The sequence below is a fragment of the Capra hircus genome (assembly GCF_001704415.2).
Source record: "Capra hircus breed San Clemente chromosome X unlocalized genomic scaffold, ASM170441v1, whole genome shotgun sequence".
In the NCBI taxonomy this organism is placed as follows: Eukaryota; Metazoa; Chordata; class Mammalia; order Artiodactyla; family Bovidae; genus Capra; species Capra hircus.
In genome coordinates, this window is record NW_017189517.1 from 16,608,506 (window position 1) to 16,631,038 (window position 22,533).

Below are 22,533 nucleotides of genomic sequence, written 5' to 3' on the forward strand. Positions count from 1 at the left end.
TTCACTGCAATAAGCCCTGAAACCCTCAGTCTCCAAAGTCCTAACCTATATTCTAATTAATCATGCTCAAGTTAAATTTCAGCTACCCTGTCACTTCAGCAGTTGGCTTCATGTTCTCAAATCCAAAACAATCAAGGTGCAATTAAACACCTGAATTTCTCTTTCTCTGCACTAAGAATGGACTCCCTGGCTGCCAGTAGGAATAGGAATGACTATCATCATTAATTTTTAAACAAAGGTGAAATGCCCTTGCCCCAAAACCCTGACAGTTCTCTTGTTTGGTACCAAAAAGCTATATGCTTTTAGTTCTGAACTAATTTCTCTTCTGGAACATTATAGAGAAATGGAAAAATTAAGACAACCAACGGCAGTAGGTGGATTATATTTGAGAATCCTTAAAGAAGTTGTCCTTCTATCCTGAACTTGAGCTCTCAGGGACAGGAATAGACACTCTTTTCCAGAGTATCCTCAGTGCTTAACACAAAGAAACAACATACCATAAAAACTCAGTAAATGAGTATTTCCTGACTAGTTGAAAATCCCAGGCAGGTAGACAAATTAGAAAAGCTAGACCAGAAAGACAATAGAGGCCTTATTACATTAAAATCCTCCACGCTATCAAGAAAATTATCTTCCTAAAACATAGATCATTCATTTGTAAGAATTAGCGAACTTTTACTACAGGCTAAGCAATAAAATCAATCAAGAGAAATTAGTAAAATATAGACCCTGTCCTAAATGACTCACAACCTAGCAAAGGAGACAGACACAGTTTATTCCAATATAACCTGATAAGTGCTAGAAGTGTGAGTTAAGTTTTATGAGAACAGAATTTAAGAAGTGACTTAAACTCTGCATGGGTGAAGTGTCCACCAAAAACTTTTATAGTTCAAGAAGTACTTGATCTTAAAGAATAAATAAGAATTTACAGGATGAAGAAAAGACAGATGAGAGGGGGTGGGTAAGTACATTTTCCAGTTATAAGGAACTGCATTTAGACAAAAGTCTATACATAGCAATGCCCATACCAAAGTTCAGGTAACAGCTAGTATTTTAATGACTAGAATATTAGATGTGACAGGAAAAAAAATTACTAAAGATAAGGCTGGAAAGAAAGAATGGGACTAGATTGTGAAGAGCCTTTTTGCTACATTTAGAAGTTTGAATTTCATCCTGCCAGCAAAGGTTTTTAAGCAGTGTGTTAATTAGATCTCTTTCAGAATGTAACAGTAGTACATCCATAATATGAAAGATGGATTGAAAGAGAAATAATCAGAGGCCACAGATCTGCAAGATAACTATGCAGTGGTTTAAGTGAAAAATGATGCAAGATAGGCCTCAAGAATTTATTCACATCCATAAAAAATTTCAACAGTAACTACCTATATGATAAAATTCTAACTCAACACAGCATTCAAGGCTCCTGACAATCTAAAGTTGTGTCAACCTTTCCAACCTCACTTCCTGTCCCTTCTTCCCCCATATCTTACAATCCAGCCACATGAGACTAAGTACCATTTCTTCAACTTGTTATATACATTCTATCCCCCATGTCTTCATTCACACACTATTTGGTACTTCTGCACAGACAACTCTCAACAAACTCGTACAGCCTTCAAGCACCAGGTTCCAAAAAAAATGTTGTATCTGTAAGTCTTCCCTGACTCCATCTCTCTCAAGGCAAAAATTTATTAGGCCTTCACATCACATCATTCATACCACTAATGTAGTTTCTTATCCATTCTGCTAAAATGGCTGAGCTGAAACCAATCATTTATAAATAAAATTCAAATTAAATTTTACATATAAAATCACAAAATTTACACACACACACATTTTTTTACCTGATAAAACTTGAATTTGAACCCAAGAATATGACACAGTGTTTGCGGTTCACACATACTCATGTAAGATTCTAATAAAGATATAAAGAAGTCATCGTGTTCTGGCCTGCATTCAAACACTTCTAAAATGACATCCAGAACTCTATTGGGATCCAGATTAAAGCATCCTGTAACAGATAAGATATACACAAATTCAAAAGTGATTATACATCATTTCTAGAAAAATCATTAACTTTCAGGGACAACTTACATAAAATAAAGACAACTTCTTTTACAAGTTTGCCTTCTCTGCCCCAGAGGGAAATCTTCATTTTCAAGGTCATCAAGACAACCTCCCCACATTTTACAGATGAGAAACATACTTTCCCAGGATTACAGAGCAGATTACTGACACAGCTGAGCCCAGGATGCTGTGACGCTAAGTCAAGTGAACCTTCTATGCCACATTATCTCATCAGTTCTTGTTTACTCACATTAGTGAAAGAGATTCACATTTTAAATTCTTTTTATCAAAATATGAAAATCAAACAACGTGTTTTATAAGTTAGACAACTTTTATGCAGAACTATTTGGAATGTGGATAAACAAGTTAGAAGTTCAGGTTTGTGAAAGTAGAGCATCATTTTTAGAATCATATTTTAGTTTATCTTATATACACAACAAAGCTACAAAAAGTAATTACATATTCATAGTTTTGGCAGTAATTCTAAAGGATATCAGGTACACTGCTGATACTAAAGATATGAGAATACCAAGGGGCTGGGGAAAACACAAGCAAACAGAGAAGAAGAAAATGATCTAGGTAGAGCAGGATAGAGAAAGGAAAGAAGCACTTAATAGAGACTGGTGGTTACTTACCCTTGCTAATCTCCTAGAGTAAGTTAAAAAGGCCAATAGACATGAACTTAATAAACAGCCCTATCAGCCACCCTACTCTAAATACTATTATTACCTCTATTTGCATTCATCTTCAGCTGTTACTATAACCACATTATAGTGCAGTTAGATCACATGTGCATTTGAAAATGCAACCATTTACACATAATAAATAATGTAAAATAAAAGAGACAAATCATTTAAATGATATAGTCAAAAACAGACTTGCTGTGATTTATGTCATAGAGTGTTCTGCCTATGTTTTCCTCTAAGGGTTTTATAGTGTCTGGCCTTACACTCCCATTGGTGGGAATGTAAACTGGTACAGCCACAATGGAGAACAGTATAGAGGTTCCTTAAAAAATTAAAAACAGAACTATTAGGTTGGTGCAAAAGTAACTGTGGTTTTGCACTGTTGAACTTTGCCATTTGATATTGGAATACATTCTTAAATAAATATGCTTATGTTCTATAACATTTTAATGTGCATTTCTCACTTTATGTTTTTTGGCTAATAACTTATTACTTGCTATTTATTTCATATGTATTTTAGACCAGGGAAATGATGTTAGACAAAAAGCAAATTTGAGCAATTTTCTTATTTGAATTCAAAATGGGTTGTAAAGCAGTGGACACAACTCGCAACATCAACAACACATTTGGCCCAGGAACTGCTAACAAACATACAGTGCAATGCTGCTGCTGCTGCTAAGTCACTTCAGTTGTGTCCGACTCTATGCGACCCCAGAGAACCCACCAGGCTCCTCCGTCCCTGGGATTCTCCAGGCAAGAACACTGGAGTGGGTTGCCATTTCCTTCTTCAATGCAGGAAAGTGAAAAGTGAAAGATGGTGGTTCAAGAAGTTTTGCAAAGGAGACAAAAGCCTTGAAGATGAGGAGCACAGTGGCTGGCCATTGGAAGTTGACAACAACCAATTGAGAGGATCATCAAAGTTGATTCTCTTACAACTACATGAGAAGTTACCCAAGAACTCAACATCGACCATTCTGTGGTCATTTGGCATTTGAAACAAATTAGAAAAGTGAAAAAGCTTGATAAGTGGGTGCCTCGTGAGCCGACTGCAAATCAGAAAAGTCATCACTTTGAAGTGTCATCTTCTCTTTTTCTATGCAACAACAAACCACTTCTCGACTGGATTGTGACATGCAACAAAAAGTGGATTTTATACAACAACCAGCTATGACCAGCTCAGTGACTGGACCAAGAAGAAGCTCCAAAGCACTTCCAAAAGCCAAACTTGCACCAAAAACAGGTCATGGTCACTGTTTGGTGGTCTGTGCGTGCCAGTCTGATCCATTACAGCTTTCTAAATTCCAGCGAAACCATTACATCTGAGAAGTATGCCCAGCAAATCAATGAGATGCATGGAAAACTAACACCTGCAGCCATTAATGGTCAACAGAAAGGGCCCAATTCTTCTCCACGACAACACCCAATTGCACAGCACACAACCAATGCTTCAAAAGTTGAATGAATTGGGCTATGAAGTTTCACCTCATCCGCCATATTCACCTGACCTCTCGCCAACCAACTACCACTTCTTCAAGCATCTCGATAACTTTTTGCAGGGAAAATGCTTCCACAATCATCAGGAGACAGAAAATACTTTCCAAAAGTTCACTGAATCCCAAAGCACAGATTTTTATGCTATAGGAATAAACAAACTTATTTCTCATTGGCAAAAATATGTTGACTGTAATGGTTCCTATTTTGATTAATAAAGACGTCTTTGAGTCTAGTTATAATGATTTAAAATTCAGGGTCCAAAACCGCAATTACTCTGTCATCAACCTAATACCATAAGACCCAGCAATCCCAATCCTGGGCATATACCTGGAGAACATCATAATTCAAACAAATGCATGCATCTGAATGTTCATTGAAGCACTTTTTACAACAGCCAGGATAATGGAAGCAATCTAAATGTCCATCAACAGATGAATGGATAAAGATGTAGTACATACATACAATGGAATATTACTCAGCCATAAAAAGAAACGAAATTGTGCCATTAGCAGAGACATGGATGGACCTAGAGGCTGTCACACAGAGTGAGTCAGAAAGAGAAAAACAAATATCACATAATATCACTTATATGTGGAATCAAGAAAAGTGGTACAGATGAACTTATTTACAAAGCAGAAATAGAGACAACAGATGCAGAGATCAAACATATGGACACCAAGGGGGAAGGGGGATGAACTGGGAGATGGGGACTGACACATACACACTACTATGTATAAAATAGATAACTAATGAGAACCTACTGTATAGCACAGGGAACTCTACTCAAAGTTCTGTGATGACCTAAATGGGAAGGAAATCCAAAAAAGATGGGCTATATGTATATGTATAGCTGATTCACTTTGCTGTACAGTAGAAACTAACATTGTAAAACAACTATAATAAAAATTAAATTTTAAAAATTAATTAAAAAAATAAATGATATAGTCAATTTCATCCACCATTCATCTCAAAATAATATATGCTGATGACCCAGAGTGAGCACATCACTCTGCTGTTCCCTCAGTTTATATCAGCTCCCTTATGCCTTGTGCACCAAGCTGAATGGAATTCTTCAAATAGATTTTTCATTAGGCATAGCCCCTAAATGCAAGCTAACCACTTCATCTGGGGCAAGCAAATAAACACTGATTTATTCTAATGTTGGAGCAAAAAAGAACAGTGTCAATTGAGGGAGAGATATTGGGTCTAACCACTGTATATTATGGATGACTTAGAGGATTTTTCAAAGAAAATTCTTATATAATATATTAATGATTTCTCTATTAAAGAGTTACTTCTACTATCTCCACACTTAAGTATATTAAATGCTATAAAGCTAATGTCTAACTGCAGTATCTTAGCCATCACTTAGAAAACCAAAACCTCCAAATTAAAGTATTTCTTTCTTCCTTTTATGAAACCAAAGCTTAAAATACATTTTTCTTCCACTTCTCATACTAAGGAAAGAAAGGACCAATACAATGATCATCTTACAGAAAAGAGCTCGACTTTCATAAATTCTCCAGAGATGTTTACCTAAAGCTCTGGGAAGAAAACTTCTGAATATTTTTGCCTTTCCTTACACCCTCAAAAAGTATGGCCTATGAATGTACAAGTGACTCCAAAATAGCAACTGGAATTTTTAAATGCTGCTGGTGGAAATATACAATGTAAAATAGTATGACTACTTTATAAAATCACCAGCTTCCTTAAAAGTTAAACTTAACACCTACCATATGATCCAGCCATTTCATTCCTAGGTTTTACTTCAAGAGAAAAATTGTCTATATCCATATAAAGACCTATACACAAATATTCACAGCAGCTTTATTTATAATAGGACACTCTCAAATATCCTTCAACAAGTGAATGAATAAAATGTAGTACAGTATAACTGTAAATATATAGTGGAATACTATTCAACAATAACAAGAACAACTAATACAAGCAACAACATGGATAAATTACAAAATAATTATGCTGAATGAAATAAGTCAGACCAAAATAAAAGTTCACTGTATTATTTCACTTATAAAAGAATTATAGAAAATGTAAACTAATCTATAGTCTAGAAAGCAGATCATTGAACTTTCCTGGTGGTCCAGTGGTTAAGAAGCCACCTGCCAATGCAGGGGACATGGGTTCGATCCTTGCTCCAGAAAGATTCCACATTCTATGGGGTAACTAAGCCCATGCACCACAACTACTGAGCCCATGCTCTAGAGCCCGCAAGCTGCAACTATTGATGCCTGCATGCCCTAGTGTGTGTGCTCTGCAACAAGAGAAGCCACTGCAATGAGAAGCCTGCACGATGCAACTAGAGATTAGACCCTGCTCACCACAACTAGAGAAAACCCATGTTCAACAATGAAGACCAAGAACAGACAAAATATTTTTTACAATTTACAAATTAAAATAAAATGCAACAGCATTATAAAAAAGAAAGAAAGCAGATCATTGATTATTCCGGGAGGAAATAAAGAGTAAGGAGGAATGAAATACAAAGGGACAAGAGGAAATCTGGAGGGTGGGTGATAGAAATGTCCATTATCTAGATTGTGGAGATGTTTTCACAGGTGTATATATGTGTTAAAACTCAAGCTATACACTTTAAATACACACATTTTATTGTACGTTAATTATGCCTAGATGGGCTTCCCCGGTGGCTCAGATGGTAAAGAATCTCCCTGCAATGAAGGAGACCCGGGTTCGATCCCTGGGTCAGGAAGATCCCCTGGAGAAGGGAATGGTTACCCACTCCAGTATTCTTGCCTGGAGAATCCCATGGACAGAGGAGCCTTGCGGGCTGCAGTCTATGGGGTCCCAAACAGTCAGACACAACTAAGCAACTAACACTTCATGCCTAGATAAAGTTGAAAAAACAAAAGCCTTCAAACTGCTATAACACTAACAATAGAGTATGGAAGTAGGATCTAGCAAACTTTCCAACCTTATAACTACTCCTACATTTACTAAATATAAAAATTCACTCAACTAAATAAAAATGAACAATGCTCTATTCTATCAGAGAACAAAAGATACATTGAATATACTTTAGAAAAAAATGTTAGCTTATAATTACCCATTTAAGCTACAGTCCACAAAACTTGTGTGTAAGGACTAAAACAGCAACATATTACATGGAAATGTTGTATTTCAGTCACACTGCTTTACAGTTTATATTTTCAATGTGTTACAGAATGAACCATTGATATATTATGTTTTGTTTAACAGTATTATTCCACAAAGGTTATTTTACAGTGATCTGTAATATCAACCAATTTCTTTCTAGAGGCAATTTAAGGTTGCAACCTAGACGAACAGGATGCAACATTTATTTATAACAGATGACAATGTTTGCATTTCTTACCAAAAAATCTGGCTTATGAGTTTTCTGTTATATGTCTCAGGTGCCATAAGGTAGTCCAATCAATTGGAATGACCTATGCTACATAATGGGCTTTCCCAGTGGCTCAGATGGTAAAGAATCTGCCTGTGATGCAGAACAGGGTTCGATCCTTGGGCTGGGAAGATGCCCTGGAGAGGGAAATGGCTACCAACTCCAGTATTCTTGCCTAGAGAATCCCATGGACAGAGGAGCCTGGCAGGCTACAGTACATGGGGTCACAAGAGTCAGACACGACTGAGCGACTAACACACATATGCTATATAACAAAGAAAAAGAAACCAAATGAAGGATTTAGAAAATCATTTTTTAAATGGCAGAGATTTGCTAAATAACAGTTAAGCTATTTCATATACGATAAAGATTTTAGTATCAATAAGTAAGCTTAAAATGTACAAAATAATTTTTTTTCTAGTGGTAGAACAGGCAATCTTGTGCTCAAACATCTTAAAAGGGCTTTTATCCAGCCTAAGCATTGATAGTCATGTCATCCTGAGAAAAAGCATAAAGCCTACCTCCTACCTCTACATCAGCTACATTAAGCAATACACACACACACACACACACACACACACACGCTTTTTCAGAAACAAACAGGGAACCATATGGGAAATAACATTTTAAATGGTAGACCTGTAATGACCATGGATTCAGTCCTTCATTTAAATAAACATTAAGTAACTACCCACTATGTACCAAATGCTTGTGATACAGAGATTAATAAAATGCCTTCCCTACCCGTAACAAAAGTTCACACCTTTTGGATGATACATCTTTGGAAAAAATGCAATGAAAAGTAACTGAATGTTCCCCAAAGATGGATAAGATGGCCAGTATTAGAGCAACTAACTGCAATTAGAGGCAAAAAACATGATTAAAGTGACAATGGTTCTTTTAGGGATAGGTCAAATTGAGATTCTTAACAGAAACAAAAAGACCTGGGTAACACTGTAAACATGACGGGGAGAGACGTCCAGCCTATACATTTTTGACAATAAAACAGAATGATAGCTTCAATTATCATGTTCCTGACAGAATAAACCTTATAAGACAAAGAAAAACCATGTTCTGAACAAAAGGACATGATGTAGCTTTGGCATGTAGAATTACTTTAGAAGCAGGCTAAGCCATGGTCTGAATGTTTTTTGTACTTCCAAAATTCATACTGAAATTCTAATGCCCAGTGAAATGGTATTAGGAGGTAGGCTCTTTGAGAGATGAATAGGTCATAAAAGCATAGTCTCATGAATCAGAGTAATGCCCTTAGAAAAGAGAGCTCCCTTGCCCCTTTTACCACATGAGGATACAACAGTAAGTTAGCAGTCTGCAACCCACAAGAGAGCTGTCATGAGAACCCAACCATGCTGGCACCCTGGTCTTGGACTTCCAGCTCCCAAAACTGTGAGAAATACATTTCTGTTGTTTATAAGCCCCACAGTCTATGATATTTTGTTATAGAAACCTGAATAGACTAAAACAGGCTAATGAAAACTTATGCTAGACTATTTCCAAGAAAACAGTATTTGCAAAAAACTACACATTTCAAGGCAAGAACCAGAGAAGCAAGATGCAGAGCAATGCATCAAACAAAATAAAAGTATAATAGTTAAAAAAAAAACTATACTTAAGAACACCGATTGCTATCTTCTTTTTCATAGTAGAGATAAATGACTTCTTTGTAACTCATGTACAGGAAAGAAACACCAATAAAGCAAAGCCTTAGGTAAAAGAAGCAGTCAACTGGTTTCCGTTTCCAAGGGATAGGAGAGTGTTGATACAATAAGAAGCTTCAAGGCTGAATGGCTCTTATATCCAAACTGATCTGAAGACAGAATACTAAGTACATTCAAGACAATGTACTCAAAGGGGTTAAATGTCCCATAATCTGCCAAAGAATAAAACCATTTGACTTGGGGTTTTGTTTTTAATGTTTCTCTGGTCATGTAACAAGCAACTAAGAGGGCTTGTGAGACCAGAGGAGGAAAAGACTCTCACCCCACCTTTCCCACCTCCAGTCAGATTTACAACCTTGGACACCAGGTGACAAATGAAGGTCCTGAGGTTTGGCCAAGAGGGCTCTGATTCTGCATGAGATGGCAAGAATCAGAGTCAAAGCCAAAAAGATCCTGGGCCACTAAACCCCAAACCAGCAAGAATCATTTTCAGTCTCCAAAACTAAACTCAAGCTAGCTCCATGACTAATTTTTAGCCATAACTTTTGACTGACAGCAGCAATCAGCATACCACACCCTATGGATCGAACCCATTTCAATTTTTGTAAGTAAAGTTGTGCTGTCACAGACACTCCTTTATTTACATATTGTCCACGCCTGATCTCACACTACAATGGTAAAAGCGAGCAGCTACAACAAAAAACATATGGCCCACAAAGGAAAAAAATATTTACCATCTCATCCTTTACAGAAAAGGTTTGCTGACCACTAATTTAGAAGAAAGAAAAGGAAAGAATACCTACTAGTTATTACTTTTTCTGAAGGGCATACAGAAGAATAGACAGCTTATAGTTTAGTTCAGCAATCAAAGGAGTCTATCTCTGGGAGTTTCTCAGCAGTCCAGTGGTTAGGACTCAGCACCTTCACTGCTAAGGGCCCAGGTTGAATGCCTGGTAGGGAAAAGATCCCACAAGCTGCTCGGCATAGCCAAAAAACAAAGAGTCCATCTCTGATATTCTTTACCCTAATTTCTAAAATATGCTTTTTGCCATCTTGATGTGGGGATCATCTGTGAGGCATCTATGACATGGCAGCTCAAGAGCCTAATAATCACTATACATTCCTATTACGTTTCTCAAGCTTACTGTCAGACTCGAGATTGCAACCACCAGATAGACTCATAACTGTTCCTAATCCTTGCTTGCTTGCAGTAAACAGCCCAAAGCTATCTGACAGAATATAAATACTGTTTTTCATATTTAGGACATAAAATTTTGATGTGCCAGAATCTTTTAGGGAGCAATTGAGTATTTAAATGAGCATTTAAATACCTCATTTAAATACCTACCTTTTAATTATAGAATGATAAATAAGGATTTCTCCTGATCAGACCAAGTACCCTGAAATATAAATGTATCTAAAATGCAAGCCTCCCAAACCAGATACCAGTTCTGTCAGTGGCTGGTGAAGGAGATCAGACCTGAGATAGCTCAGGTATTATCTGTCTAGATTGCTTCTAGAGAGAAAAAAATGGGAATAAACAAGAGGAAACTCATCCAAAGATGTCATGAAAAGCAGGATGCTATGTTAGTGAACTCCTCTGGCCAGATGAGACAAGGACTACCTAGAGTCTGCACTGAGGAGGAATCCAGTAAATTCTAACACTGAAAGAGTGAGTACTCAGTCTTAACTTCAACTATGAAAAATTTCTTTCTCAGACAATGGGGGAGGAGAGGAATCAGCTAGCCAAAGAGAAACAAACACTGAGCCAGGGAAATGAACTTTCTCAAATCCTCCATGTTGGGAGAAAGAGGCTAAGAATCAGTATAAACTATTCTAGAAAGGGGGAAACATTCATTTATTTTTCAACAAGTATTTATTCAGCACCTAAATACCAGGCACTAAGGTTAGAGGTACCAAACAAAACAGACAAAAACCCTCGTTCTCATGGAACTTACTTACATTCCAGTGGGTATGGCATAAAATACAGTGCATATTATATGGTGCCGAATGCTCAGAAGGAATATAGTGAACAATAGGGAGTGTTGGAGTCGGGGGTGGGGTAGCCAAAGAAGTCTACACTGCAGAGGTGTCATTTGAGTGCTTCTGGGCTATCAAGCTTTGTAGTACACCTGACAGATTAGAATAGAGGGTTAGCCCAAGAAATCAAATTCTTTAAACGCATGGAATATCCATGTGAGTCATGAGCTTACAGCTGTGATTGTCACACTGTTCTTCAGATACAGTAACATAACCTGTTCTTTATAGGGACAAAGTTCAAGAAAAGAAAGTACATAGTGGATGTTATTCTCAGTTAGATAAAAGCATACAAAAATCCCTCTCTGAAATGTTCCCAAAATAACAAAGAACTAATAAAGTATAAACTCACAAGGACAAAAAATAGAAGGAACAAGGACAGACAAGAGATGTCAACAAACAAGCAGATAAAGTTTTTAAAAATGTGAAGACCTCATACAGCACAGAACTTTTATGTAGGGAATACCATTTTGACAGTACATGGCAGGATACAAGACAAACCTATAGCAAGGTAGTACTGACAAACATCTCAAACTAGCTCAAAATGCTGCAGGAAAAATGTAGAGCCTACCCTGGAAAGAACAGAAAGGAAACCCTACAGGTGATTTTTTTTAATGGGTCACTGCCACACAGTTTAAGCAAGCAAGAGCCCTGCAGCCCTAGGGGATTGCCAGTCTTGGTGTTAAATTGACAATGGAAGTAGCAAAGAGACTTAATCAGCGGTCAGAATAAAACTTACTTCAAAGAAAAGGGTAAATTTAAACTAAAAGCTCCTTACCTCTATACCAGTTGGTCACCAAAAGCCTAAGTTAAAAGCAAAGATAACTGCAGTAAATCTAGTTTTATCTGGGTCCCCACTGGAGAAAGGAGGAAAGGACTAGGATACCTCTTCTCTCTTAATCATACATAAATTTCAAAACCACAGAAAATAACTGAGAATTGAGCATAAGCATCCTCTAAATCCTCTGGAGAAGGGAATGGCAACCCACTCACTCCAGTATTCTTGCCTGGAGAATCCCATGGACAGAGGAGCCTGGTGGGCTACAGTCCATGGGGCCACAAAGAGCCGGACATGACTGAGTGGACATATCCTCTAATAAAATATAACCAGTGAAGGACTTCCCTGGTGATCCAATGGTTAAGAATCCACCTGCCAACACAGGGGGCATGGGTTCAATCCCTGGTCTAGGAGGATTCCACGTGCTATAAGGCAACTAGGCCTGTGCACCACAACTACTGAACCCACCTGTCCTGGAGCCTGTGCTCTTCAACAACAGAAGCCACTGCAATGGGGGCCCATGCACCACAACTAGAGAAAGTCCCATGCAGAGCAACAAAGACTCAGCACAGCCAAAAATAACAAATAAATAAATAAAATTTTATATAAAACTAGTGAAGCAGAAAATATGACTTCACCAACAGGTTTCAACACTTAAGACATCCAACTGTTGCAAAATCTTCCCTGAGAGAGCATAACACCTAACAAATAGCAAAAATTCTTTCCATTCTTGAAAAATCAGAAGTACCTTATTTTTCTATCATTCATTCCTCCTTTCTATACAAGCCAACTATTTCTTCCAAATGCTCAATACAAAAAACAACGCTAGGACTTCCATGAAGGTCCAGTGGTTAATAATCTGCCATGCAGTGCAGGGGACGCTGGTTCAATCCCTGGTAAGGGAACTAAGATCCCAACATGCCACAGAGCAACTCAGCCTGCATGCTGCAACTACTGAAGTCCGTGCACTCTGGAGCCCACACGCCACAACTAGAGAGCCTGCACACCACAAGTACTGAGCCTGCACACTCCAGAGTCCAAGCGCCGCGACACACGACCCAACAAAAACACCACATGCTGCAAATTAAGACCCCATGCAGTCAAGGAAATTTAAAAACGGAAAGAACAATGCTAAAGAAATTCTATTCAAAAGGGAGGGAAAATAATACTCTCCTCTTTATTACACTTTTACAACATCTGCTACACTTACTTTTAACAGATAAAATGTGTATCAAAGTTGCTTAGTATTTTTAAAATCAAGTTCAAAAGAACTGAACATCTCCACATTTCAAGAGTTCATCAAAGATTTTATTAAAGTTTCACTTTTGTTTATTTTCTGCCCTCCATAAAATTATTGGAAAATATCTAAAAATTAAAGATAGAAATACTAGAGAGCAGAAACTAGTATAAACACAAGGGTAAGAGTACCAAAAAGATTTCTTACAAATATCATCTCAAATTTTTTTCTGTTGATAATAATCTTAAAAGCACAAGCTGAACACTTCTCGCGTTTCTTAATTTAAAAACAAAGATCTATAGAAAATGCACTAAGTTTGTCTTTATGGATAGTCTTCAACAGTCAAATTTATTCTTAGTAACATATACCATATAATGTACATCTTACCTATTAAAGATTTGATATTTTCTAAGATTAAATCACTAGTAATATTTCCAGATAAATCTTGCCCCAATTCAGCAATCAGCTTGGCATAACCTTCATTTTCTTCTCTTAACAAATTAAATTTTTGCTGCTTATAACTGAAATTAGATAAACATCACAAAGCAGATAAAATTAATTTCAATTAACAGGCCTGCATAAGATTAATGTATTCTTTTCATTGAATTTTCTTACTCTTATATTAAATCACCAAAAGAACAGTTGTTGAAAGTTTACCTCTTTGTGTATCTTTTAGGATAGAAAATAACAGTGATTCATAAGAGACACCCCAATATGAATTACACAGGGGAAACCAGCTACACAAGGAAATGATACTGCTAACATAACACTATCTCCATCATTGACAAGATATACTCTAGTTGTAAATTATTTTACTGGTAGTAATAAAAACATTGATTATTTTAACTTCTAATAAGGAAAAAAAATTAACATTGGTTTCACACAGGTAAAGTTCACTGCTGACTCAATAACCATAGGCCACTCTTAGAAAGAAAAAACACAAGACACACTCTAACAGCAAAAACAACTAAAGTCTTCAAAACACCTTTAAAAACTTCTGGTATTCAACATGGGAAGTAAAAAACATACACAGGCACTTGATCTGCAACAGAAAAATACATGTACTTACAAGAGTTTTGTCTTGATTTTAACTGACTTTTGATTGAATTGCTGTGATTGTTTGATAAGCCCTAATGATTCCAATGTTTCTGGATCCAAGCGTTCCTTTAGAACTGTGTCTGAAACTAAATACTGTATTAAAAAATATTAAAGGCCATTTATTCCTCAGCATTCCAACTATGCATCCACAATCTTAAAACATGCAAAATAATTTTCTCAAATAAGAATATTAAAATCACATATTATATATATACACATATACAACTTTATAAAATATACAACTTTATAAAGTTGTAAATTTTATACAACTTTATAAAAAGGCTTAGAACTTCAATTTAACAAAAATGACTCTCAAAGTATTGAAAAATACACCATGTAGCTTTTTAAAACTTCACTAAAAATTATATGCATGCTCTCCATAGCCTACAAATGACAAGAACTAGAGATGTAATTCTGATTAAAATTGAATTTTCTTTAAAATAATGCAGCACTTCAGCCTTCTTTGGTTTCTACTGTTTAAGTCAGATTCTAGTGCAGCAAAGACAAGGACATTCTTCCAGGTCTAAGTAATGCCATTCCTCCTTGGTTCTAAATTTATGAACATAAAATGGTTTACTAGACAATGATTATAACAAGTTCTAGAATTTATTATTTTTAAACTACCTCCATTCTTTTCCTCCTTGCCTAATAGTTTATGAAAAATCGTTCAGTTTAAAAGCTGTCCACATCATTTCTACTCATCTGATAGATGCTTACCTTTTCCTTAGTTAGAAACTTTCTAGGTCAGGAGTATCACCAAAGGTTCTATATGCATAGATAGTTTGATACAGTAGCATGCCTATTTCATAGAAATAGCATGTCTAATTTTACAAAGCATTCCATTTCAAAACCCAAGTCTCACCTTATAATGAACAGTCAACTGAATGTCAATATCCTTCTCCATTAACATGATTAATTGTCATTACAATCATTCCATAAAAAATTGAGAAATGGAAAGTATTTTTTAAAACTTACCAAACATGCTAATACCAATTGCGTAAAATAGTCTCTCTTGCTTTTTTCTTCTAAACAATTTGTCTCAATATCTACAATGATGAAGGAAAAAAAGGTGAAAGTTTGATTGATTTTTCTAGACTACAGAACTATAACATACCTCACTTCTTTAAAACTAGCTAAATTTAAAATACCTCATTCTGAATTGGGGGGAAAATTTTAAACTGTGATAAGCATAAGCAGTCCTTCATACACATATGAATAATTAGAATTAATTTCTCATGATATTGAAGACTGAGCCTGTGACCAATGGCATATCTATAAAATGGTCAGTTGATTATGGAGCTATGTGCTAAGGCATTGGAAGCAACAAAGCTTCAAAAAACTACTGCTTTCAAAAAAAAAAAAAAAGGAAACATTCGGGAATTTCCTGGTGGTCCAGTGGTTAGTACTTGGTGTTTTCACTACCCAAGGCCTGGGTTCAACCCTTGGTTGAGGAACTAAGGACCCACAAGTCATGTGGTAGAGCCAAGAAAAAAAAATGGAAACATTCAAGCAAAGTTTAAATGACCATGTGTCAGAGACAATAAGGTGGAAAATTGAACTGGGTGATAACAAAGATCTCTTCTAATACTAAAGACACTATTATTCATGAAGATCAAGCCTTTGACTGACTACACTGGTACCACGTACCATGTTCTAACCAAGCTACTTGGTCACCAACTCTATGAAAACTGTATTAAAAGATATTTTTAACATCTTATTTTGAATTACAATTCTAGTCAGCAAAGAAAAATTCAGTGAAGGTTTTCGTTTTCTTCCTACTTAAATATTTTTTTAAGAAAATGACACCTCCTTGAGCTTCAGTAAATTACTCAAAGAATTTGTCAAACAATTTTCTCATCTAAAGTATACAGGAAATAAACAATTAGTTCTAAACACTAAGGATCAAAAACTTCAACCAGGATTAGCAGGATTACAAGATTGATCTCAGAATTATTGTTTTAACTGATGACACACCATTACTTTACTTTAAAAATCAACATATTTAAAATGTACTACAGAAAAAGGCACCCATTTTAGTGATGCAATAAAAATTCTCCTCTAAGAGTTCTAGGGTTCCCCTCAGACAGACATTGTACCACTGCTTTCCTTCAGTTTACTCTCTATTGACATCACTAAGAATCAAAAGAGAAGAGGACCTTGTTAAACACATCCACATTTTCCTGGCTCTTTTCCACTTTTCCATCTTGGAAAGTGCCATTTCCCAACATTCTGACTACTATAGCTAAGCACACAATCAGATCAAGGGTATTAAGGGAATTTCAGGGTGCAATTTATACACCCTGTAATGTACTGTAAATTCCAGTACAATCTCAATCCCTCAGTAAGACTTTAAATTCATGTGCATCTCGTCAACCCTTTCCAGGGACTCCCAAGTGGTCTCCCCACTAGCCGGTTTTCTGGTCCCTCCCCAGCCTAGAACTTCAAACATACTGATCTTGAGAGGTCAGGACTAAATTGGGCCTCTTCTTTTAACCAGTATCTATCTACTCTCCAAGGCCCTACAGTCTCTAAAACCTACCTCCAAAGTCCTTAAAATGAGAGTACTTGGGTAGCAGGTTCATCTTCTACAAACCAAATATACTCTCCTCTTAGCCACCAGACCTGATTAAAATACAACTCTCTGGGTTCTGACCATGTTAGGAAATGCTTAATGGGACCTCAGTAAATTTATTAGCTAAGTTATCTCAATCATCAACACAGGAATCTATTATCCAAATTATGCCTTCCCTGTTTAATTTATTCTTTTTATTCTAACTCATGAAACTATTCCAATAAATTCATATACTATTCCTGACTCCTGAACCCCAAATCAGCATCAAAGTTCTCTCTAATTTCCCTCTGATTTTACTAAAAAGTCCTCAGTCATTTAAAACTCTAGGCCCACTATTACCAATCACCTAACCCAGCTCAGAGGTCCCAACAGTGCATCAAGTTACATCACACTTTCCTTTTGGGTTAATATATTAATACCTCTCAGGCCCGCTCACCCTTACATGATCAGTCTTTTAAAGGAAAATGCTATCTCAACCAGGAAAGTACAGCACGGATTTCCCTTATAATTGTCAAAATATTAGAAAGACAACATGATGCAGTAAAAAGATCATGGACTCTAGAACCAAAAAAGACCCAGGTTCAAATTCTGCCTTACTAGTTGTGTGGCCTTGAGAAATTACTTTCCTAAGCTTCAATTTTCTGATCCATAAACCTCCCTTACAGAAAACATTAAATGTTTTCTGAACATATAGAAGATGGTCCAAAATGGCACCTATATTATTATTACTGTTATAATCATTATAATTATCATGATCTTTATCATTAGAGATAGCTCACATTCTTACTCCTATTCCCCTATCTTGGTCTGGGGTCACCCTGGGATCATTTTTTTTTCTGCCAAGGGTAGGAGTGGGTGAGTGAGGGGGACAGGTGTGGGAAATTCTCTTTCCAAGTTTGCCATCCTAATCTTGCTTGTAAAAATGGACTGGATAGGCTAAAAGAAATTTCCCAAGAGCAACCAAACACCATCTTCATGAATTCATGTTACTAGTAAAAAGCAATGACTTGTAACAATCATTCTTATTAACTACACAACTATGAAGGGAAAATATATCCTAATAAGTCAATAAAAAAAACAAATTACTAGAACTTTACTGATAAACTGATAACTGATTACCCAGAGAAAGACAAAAATATATTTCTGACACTATCAAGGACTAACAGCTTCCACAAAATTATATCTACAAATCATTCTTTCAGACTTATAAACATATCAGTTCAGTTCAGTTGCTCAGTCGTGTCCAGCTCTTTGCAACTCCATGGACTGCAACATGCCAGGCTTCCCTGTACATCACCAACTCCCGGAGTTTGCTCAAACTCATGTCCATCAAGTCAGTGATGCCATCCAACCATCTCATCCTCTGTTGTCCTCTTCTCCTCCTGCTTTCAATCTTTTCTAGCATCAGAGTCTTTTCTAATGAGTCAGTTCTTCACGTCAGGTAGCCAAAGCATTGGAGTTTTTCAGCTTCAACATCAGTCCTTCCAATGAATATTCAGGACTGATTTCTTTTAGGATGGGCTGGTTGGATCTCCTTGCAGTCCAAGGAACTCTCAAGAGTCTTCTCCAACACCACAGCTCAAAAGCATCAATTCTTCGGTGCTCAGCTTTCTTTATGGTCCAACTCTCATATCCATACATGACTACTGGAAAAACCATAGCTTTGACTAGACGGACCTTTGTCAGCAAAGTAATGTCTCTGTCTTTTAATATGCTGTCTAGGTTGGTCATAACTTTTCTTCCAAGGAGCAAACATCTTTTAACTTCATGGCTGCAATCACCATCTGCAGTGATTTTGGAGCCCCCAAAATAAAATCTGTTACTGTTTTCATTGTTTCCCGATCTATTTGCCGTAAAGTGATGGGGCCAGATGCCATAATCTTTGTTTTTTGAATGTTGAGTTTTAAGCCAGCTTTTTCACTCTCTTTTACTTTCATTACTTTCATCAAGAGGCTCTCAGTTCCTCTTCACTTTCTGCCACAAGGGTGGTATCATCTGCGTATCTGAGGTTATTGATATTTCTCCCGGCAATCTTGATTCCAGCTTGTGCTCCATCCAGCCTGGCATTTCTCATGATGTACTCTGCATATAAGTTAAATAAACAGAGTGACAATATACAGCCTTGACCTACTCCTTTCCCAATTTGGAACCAGTCCATTGTTCCATGTCTGGTTCTAACTGTTACTTCTTGACCTGCAGATTTCTCAGAAGGCAGATAAGGTAGTCTGGTATTCCCATCTCTTGAAGAATTTTCCAGTTTGTTGTGATCCACAGTCAAAGGCTTTGGCATAGTCAATAAAGCAGCTGTTTTTCTGGAACTCTCTTGCTTTTTCTATGATCCACGGATGTTAGGAAGTTGATCTCTGGTTCCTCTGCCTTCTCTAAATCCAGCTTGAACATTTGGAAGTTCCCCGTTCACATGTGTTTGAAGCCTTGCTTGGAAAATTTTCAGCATTACTTTGCTAACGCGTGAGATGAGTGCAATTGTGAGGCAGTTTGAACATTCTTTGGCATTGCCTTTCTTTGAGATTGGAATGAAAACTGACCTTTTCCAGTCCTATGGCCACTGCTGAGTTCCCCAAATTTGTTGGCATATTGAGTTTGAGTGCAGCACTTTCACAGCATCATCTTTCAGGATTTGAAATAGCTCAGCTACAATTCCATCACCTCCACTAGCTTTGTTTATAGTGATGCTTCCTAAGGCCCACTTGACTTTGCACTCCAGGATGTCTGACTCTAGGTGAGTGATCACAACGTCGTGGTTATCTGGGTCATTAAGATCTTTCTATCTAGTTCTTCTGTGTATTCTTGCCACCTCTTCTTAATATCTTCTGCTTCTGTTAGGTCCATACTGTTTCTGTCCTTTATTGAGCCCATCTTTGCATGAAATGTTCCCTTGGTATCTCTAATTTTTTTGAAGAGATCTCTAGTCTTTCCCATTCTATTGTTTTCCTCTATTTCTCTGCACTGATCACTGAGGAAGGCTTTCTTATCTCTCCTTGCTATTCTTTGGAACTCTGCATTCAAATGGGTGTATCTCTCCTTTTCTCCTTATAGTAAAAACAATATTTTAAATTGAAACTTGACTTATGTTGTATTTATTTGTAATATAATATCTTTAGCGCCTGCTCTAAAAATTAAAATCAATCAATCCAACAGATAGCAAAGACAAATACTTTATCATCTAAATCAGGAGTTTTAAGTTTGACAGAACACACAATTAATAATCACGCCAGGGAAAACAAAACAGAAAGGGGACATACTGTCATCCAATCAATTGTCTGCTCTTTTCATTTATCACTCACAGTCCACATACATTTTGACCTATTCACAACATTACTGATGTTATAAAATCTTAAACATCATGAAGGATCAAGGACCACGCATTTAGATTTGTTGCAATCAAATTCCAGATTCTCAGTAAGACAAATTAAGTAACCTATCTCATTCTAAGAGTTAAGATTAATGAGCTAAAATAAAGTAATTCATTCCAGCCTGAAAAACTCTCAGAGAATAAGTCTTATTTTAAAGTGAATATTATAATGTCCGGTAATGTTTTCTAACAGATCAAAGTTACAGAAAGTTTAAAACTGATGTGGAAAACTGTGCTCAGATACTTTAATTCAGGTTTAAAATCAGAGAAATATATTTGTAATATACATTATTTTTCAAATCCATGCTTCCCATGGAGGGATACTACCTTTTGTTCCAAGTCAAAGAAATTCCATTCTTATCTTGCATGAGAAAATGAAAGTCACTCAGTCGTCTCTGACTCTTTGCGACCCAATGGACTGTACAGTCCATGGAATTCTCCAGGCCAGAATACTGGAGTGGGTAGCCTTTCCCTTCTCCAGGGAATCTTCCCAACCCAGGGATTGAACCCAGGTCTCCCACATTGCAGGTGGATTCTTTACCAGCTGAGCCACCAGGGAAGCCCAAGAATACTGGAATGGGTAGCCTATCCCTTCTCCAGGGATCTTGCATGAATTCTTATTTATTCTGGACAAAGAGAGAAGTTTTATTTCCAAAGCTGGTTTCTTATCCTCAAAACAAAAGTATTTTTGATTACTTTGGCTCCTCTTACTCTTTCTAAAATTAAAAATCAAAAGAGTACAATAGCAAAGTAATTATCTCTTGAGTGTTCTAAGTTTGATATTCTGACATTCACTGATAACCTGCATTGAATAATATTAATTAGGTGGTTACTAAAATCTGAATAATTCAGACTAACTTCAGAAAACCTGGATTTTTAAACCTGAAATGACTTAACTTAGCTCGATTTTATACAAAGATACATTTGGAAAAATTCAAACCATTTAAATTATAAAGTAGAACTATTTAAATATAGTGATTAAACTCACATTTGACTTGCAATACTATATTCTCTATAAAGTAAAAAAAATATAATCTAGATTTGTAGAAACATTTGTAAAATCCTTAGCTTAAAAAAATGTTTTATTTAACAAATAACATTAATTTTCCAAATACCTTTTACAAGTGAAATAAAGGCTATTTATAAGTGAAATTAATACAGGCTTATTAATACCTACCTAATATGCAGAATACATCAGCAAGAATGGAGGGCATATCCTCACGAAATTCCTAATTAAAAAAATATATAATTATTCATAGTAAATACTAGAATAGCACACTAGCAAGTATTATGGGTTCACAATAACACTCTTCAGTAAAACTTAAAAACAAAACCCTAATACCACTATGTTGACAAATAAAATTCTTCAAATTTCATAATACAGAGAAAATTAAAACAGGGAGATAATGGTTAGAAAACCTGTTTAAATGTCTACCATGAAATAACTTGAGTTTAAAAAAAAATGAACCTTAAACAAGCACCTCAGGAAATAATAAAAAACACAAATGAGTAACATTTTTCCAATGAAGTTTCATGTCAGAAACCACTGGAATTTGGAGTACCTTACACCTATCTAAAGTAAGATTGTTTGAAATGGTACATTTTTCATCTAAAACTTTAAATGCTGTGCTCATACCTGAGTCAACATTGACCTAAGCAAAAATCATAGTATTCAGAACAGAAATCTGAAAAATGCAATAAGTACAAGCAGTTGTCTCATAACTCAAGATTCTCTGAAGATGAAAATAATTACCAAAAATCTATATTTTCTTTATGCACTGATGTTTGCAGTCTTTGGAGAAAGGGATCCAACATTTATAATAGATTTGTCTCCTGACTTCACACTCCCATGCCCAGTTTTAGAGCCATTTTTCATTAGTAAGGATCACTGTTCAATTACTGCAATTAGTTTGCTGGCACTATAGCAACACTAAAATTAGCCTATTTTCAGAGAGTAAAGAAAAGAAATATAATTCTAAAGAAAAACCTGGCAGCTGTAAGAGACACAAGATATGTTTCTGTGGCTAAGATAAGGGAGAGTGCAATATGGGACTATGAGAATCTAGCCATGACAAAGGATCCAGCTGCAGAAGTATATATATATTACTAAGC

At 36.3% G+C, this 22,533-nt stretch overlaps 1 protein-coding gene across 11 annotated transcripts in view; it reads right to left on the reverse strand.

Annotated features, from left to right (window-relative positions):
• The window catches only part of THOC2 (THO complex 2), a 115,708-nt gene that overhangs the window by 72,497 nt on the left and 20,678 nt on the right, over window positions 1-22,533 (reverse strand). For all 11 annotated transcript variants that reach the window (XM_018044134.1, XM_005709382.3, XM_018044129.1 and 8 more), the window contains exons 4-8: window positions 21,599-21,650; window positions 15,452-15,522; window positions 14,448-14,569; window positions 13,766-13,899; window positions 1,845-2,011 (exon numbers count right to left, since the gene is read on the reverse strand). In XM_018044134.1, coding sequence (XP_017899623.1) covers window positions 1,845-2,011; window positions 13,766-13,899; window positions 14,448-14,569; window positions 15,452-15,522; window positions 21,599-21,650 — 546 coding nt within the window. The remainder of the gene's footprint in view (window positions 1-1,844; window positions 2,012-13,765; window positions 13,900-14,447; window positions 14,570-15,451; window positions 15,523-21,598; window positions 21,651-22,533) is intronic.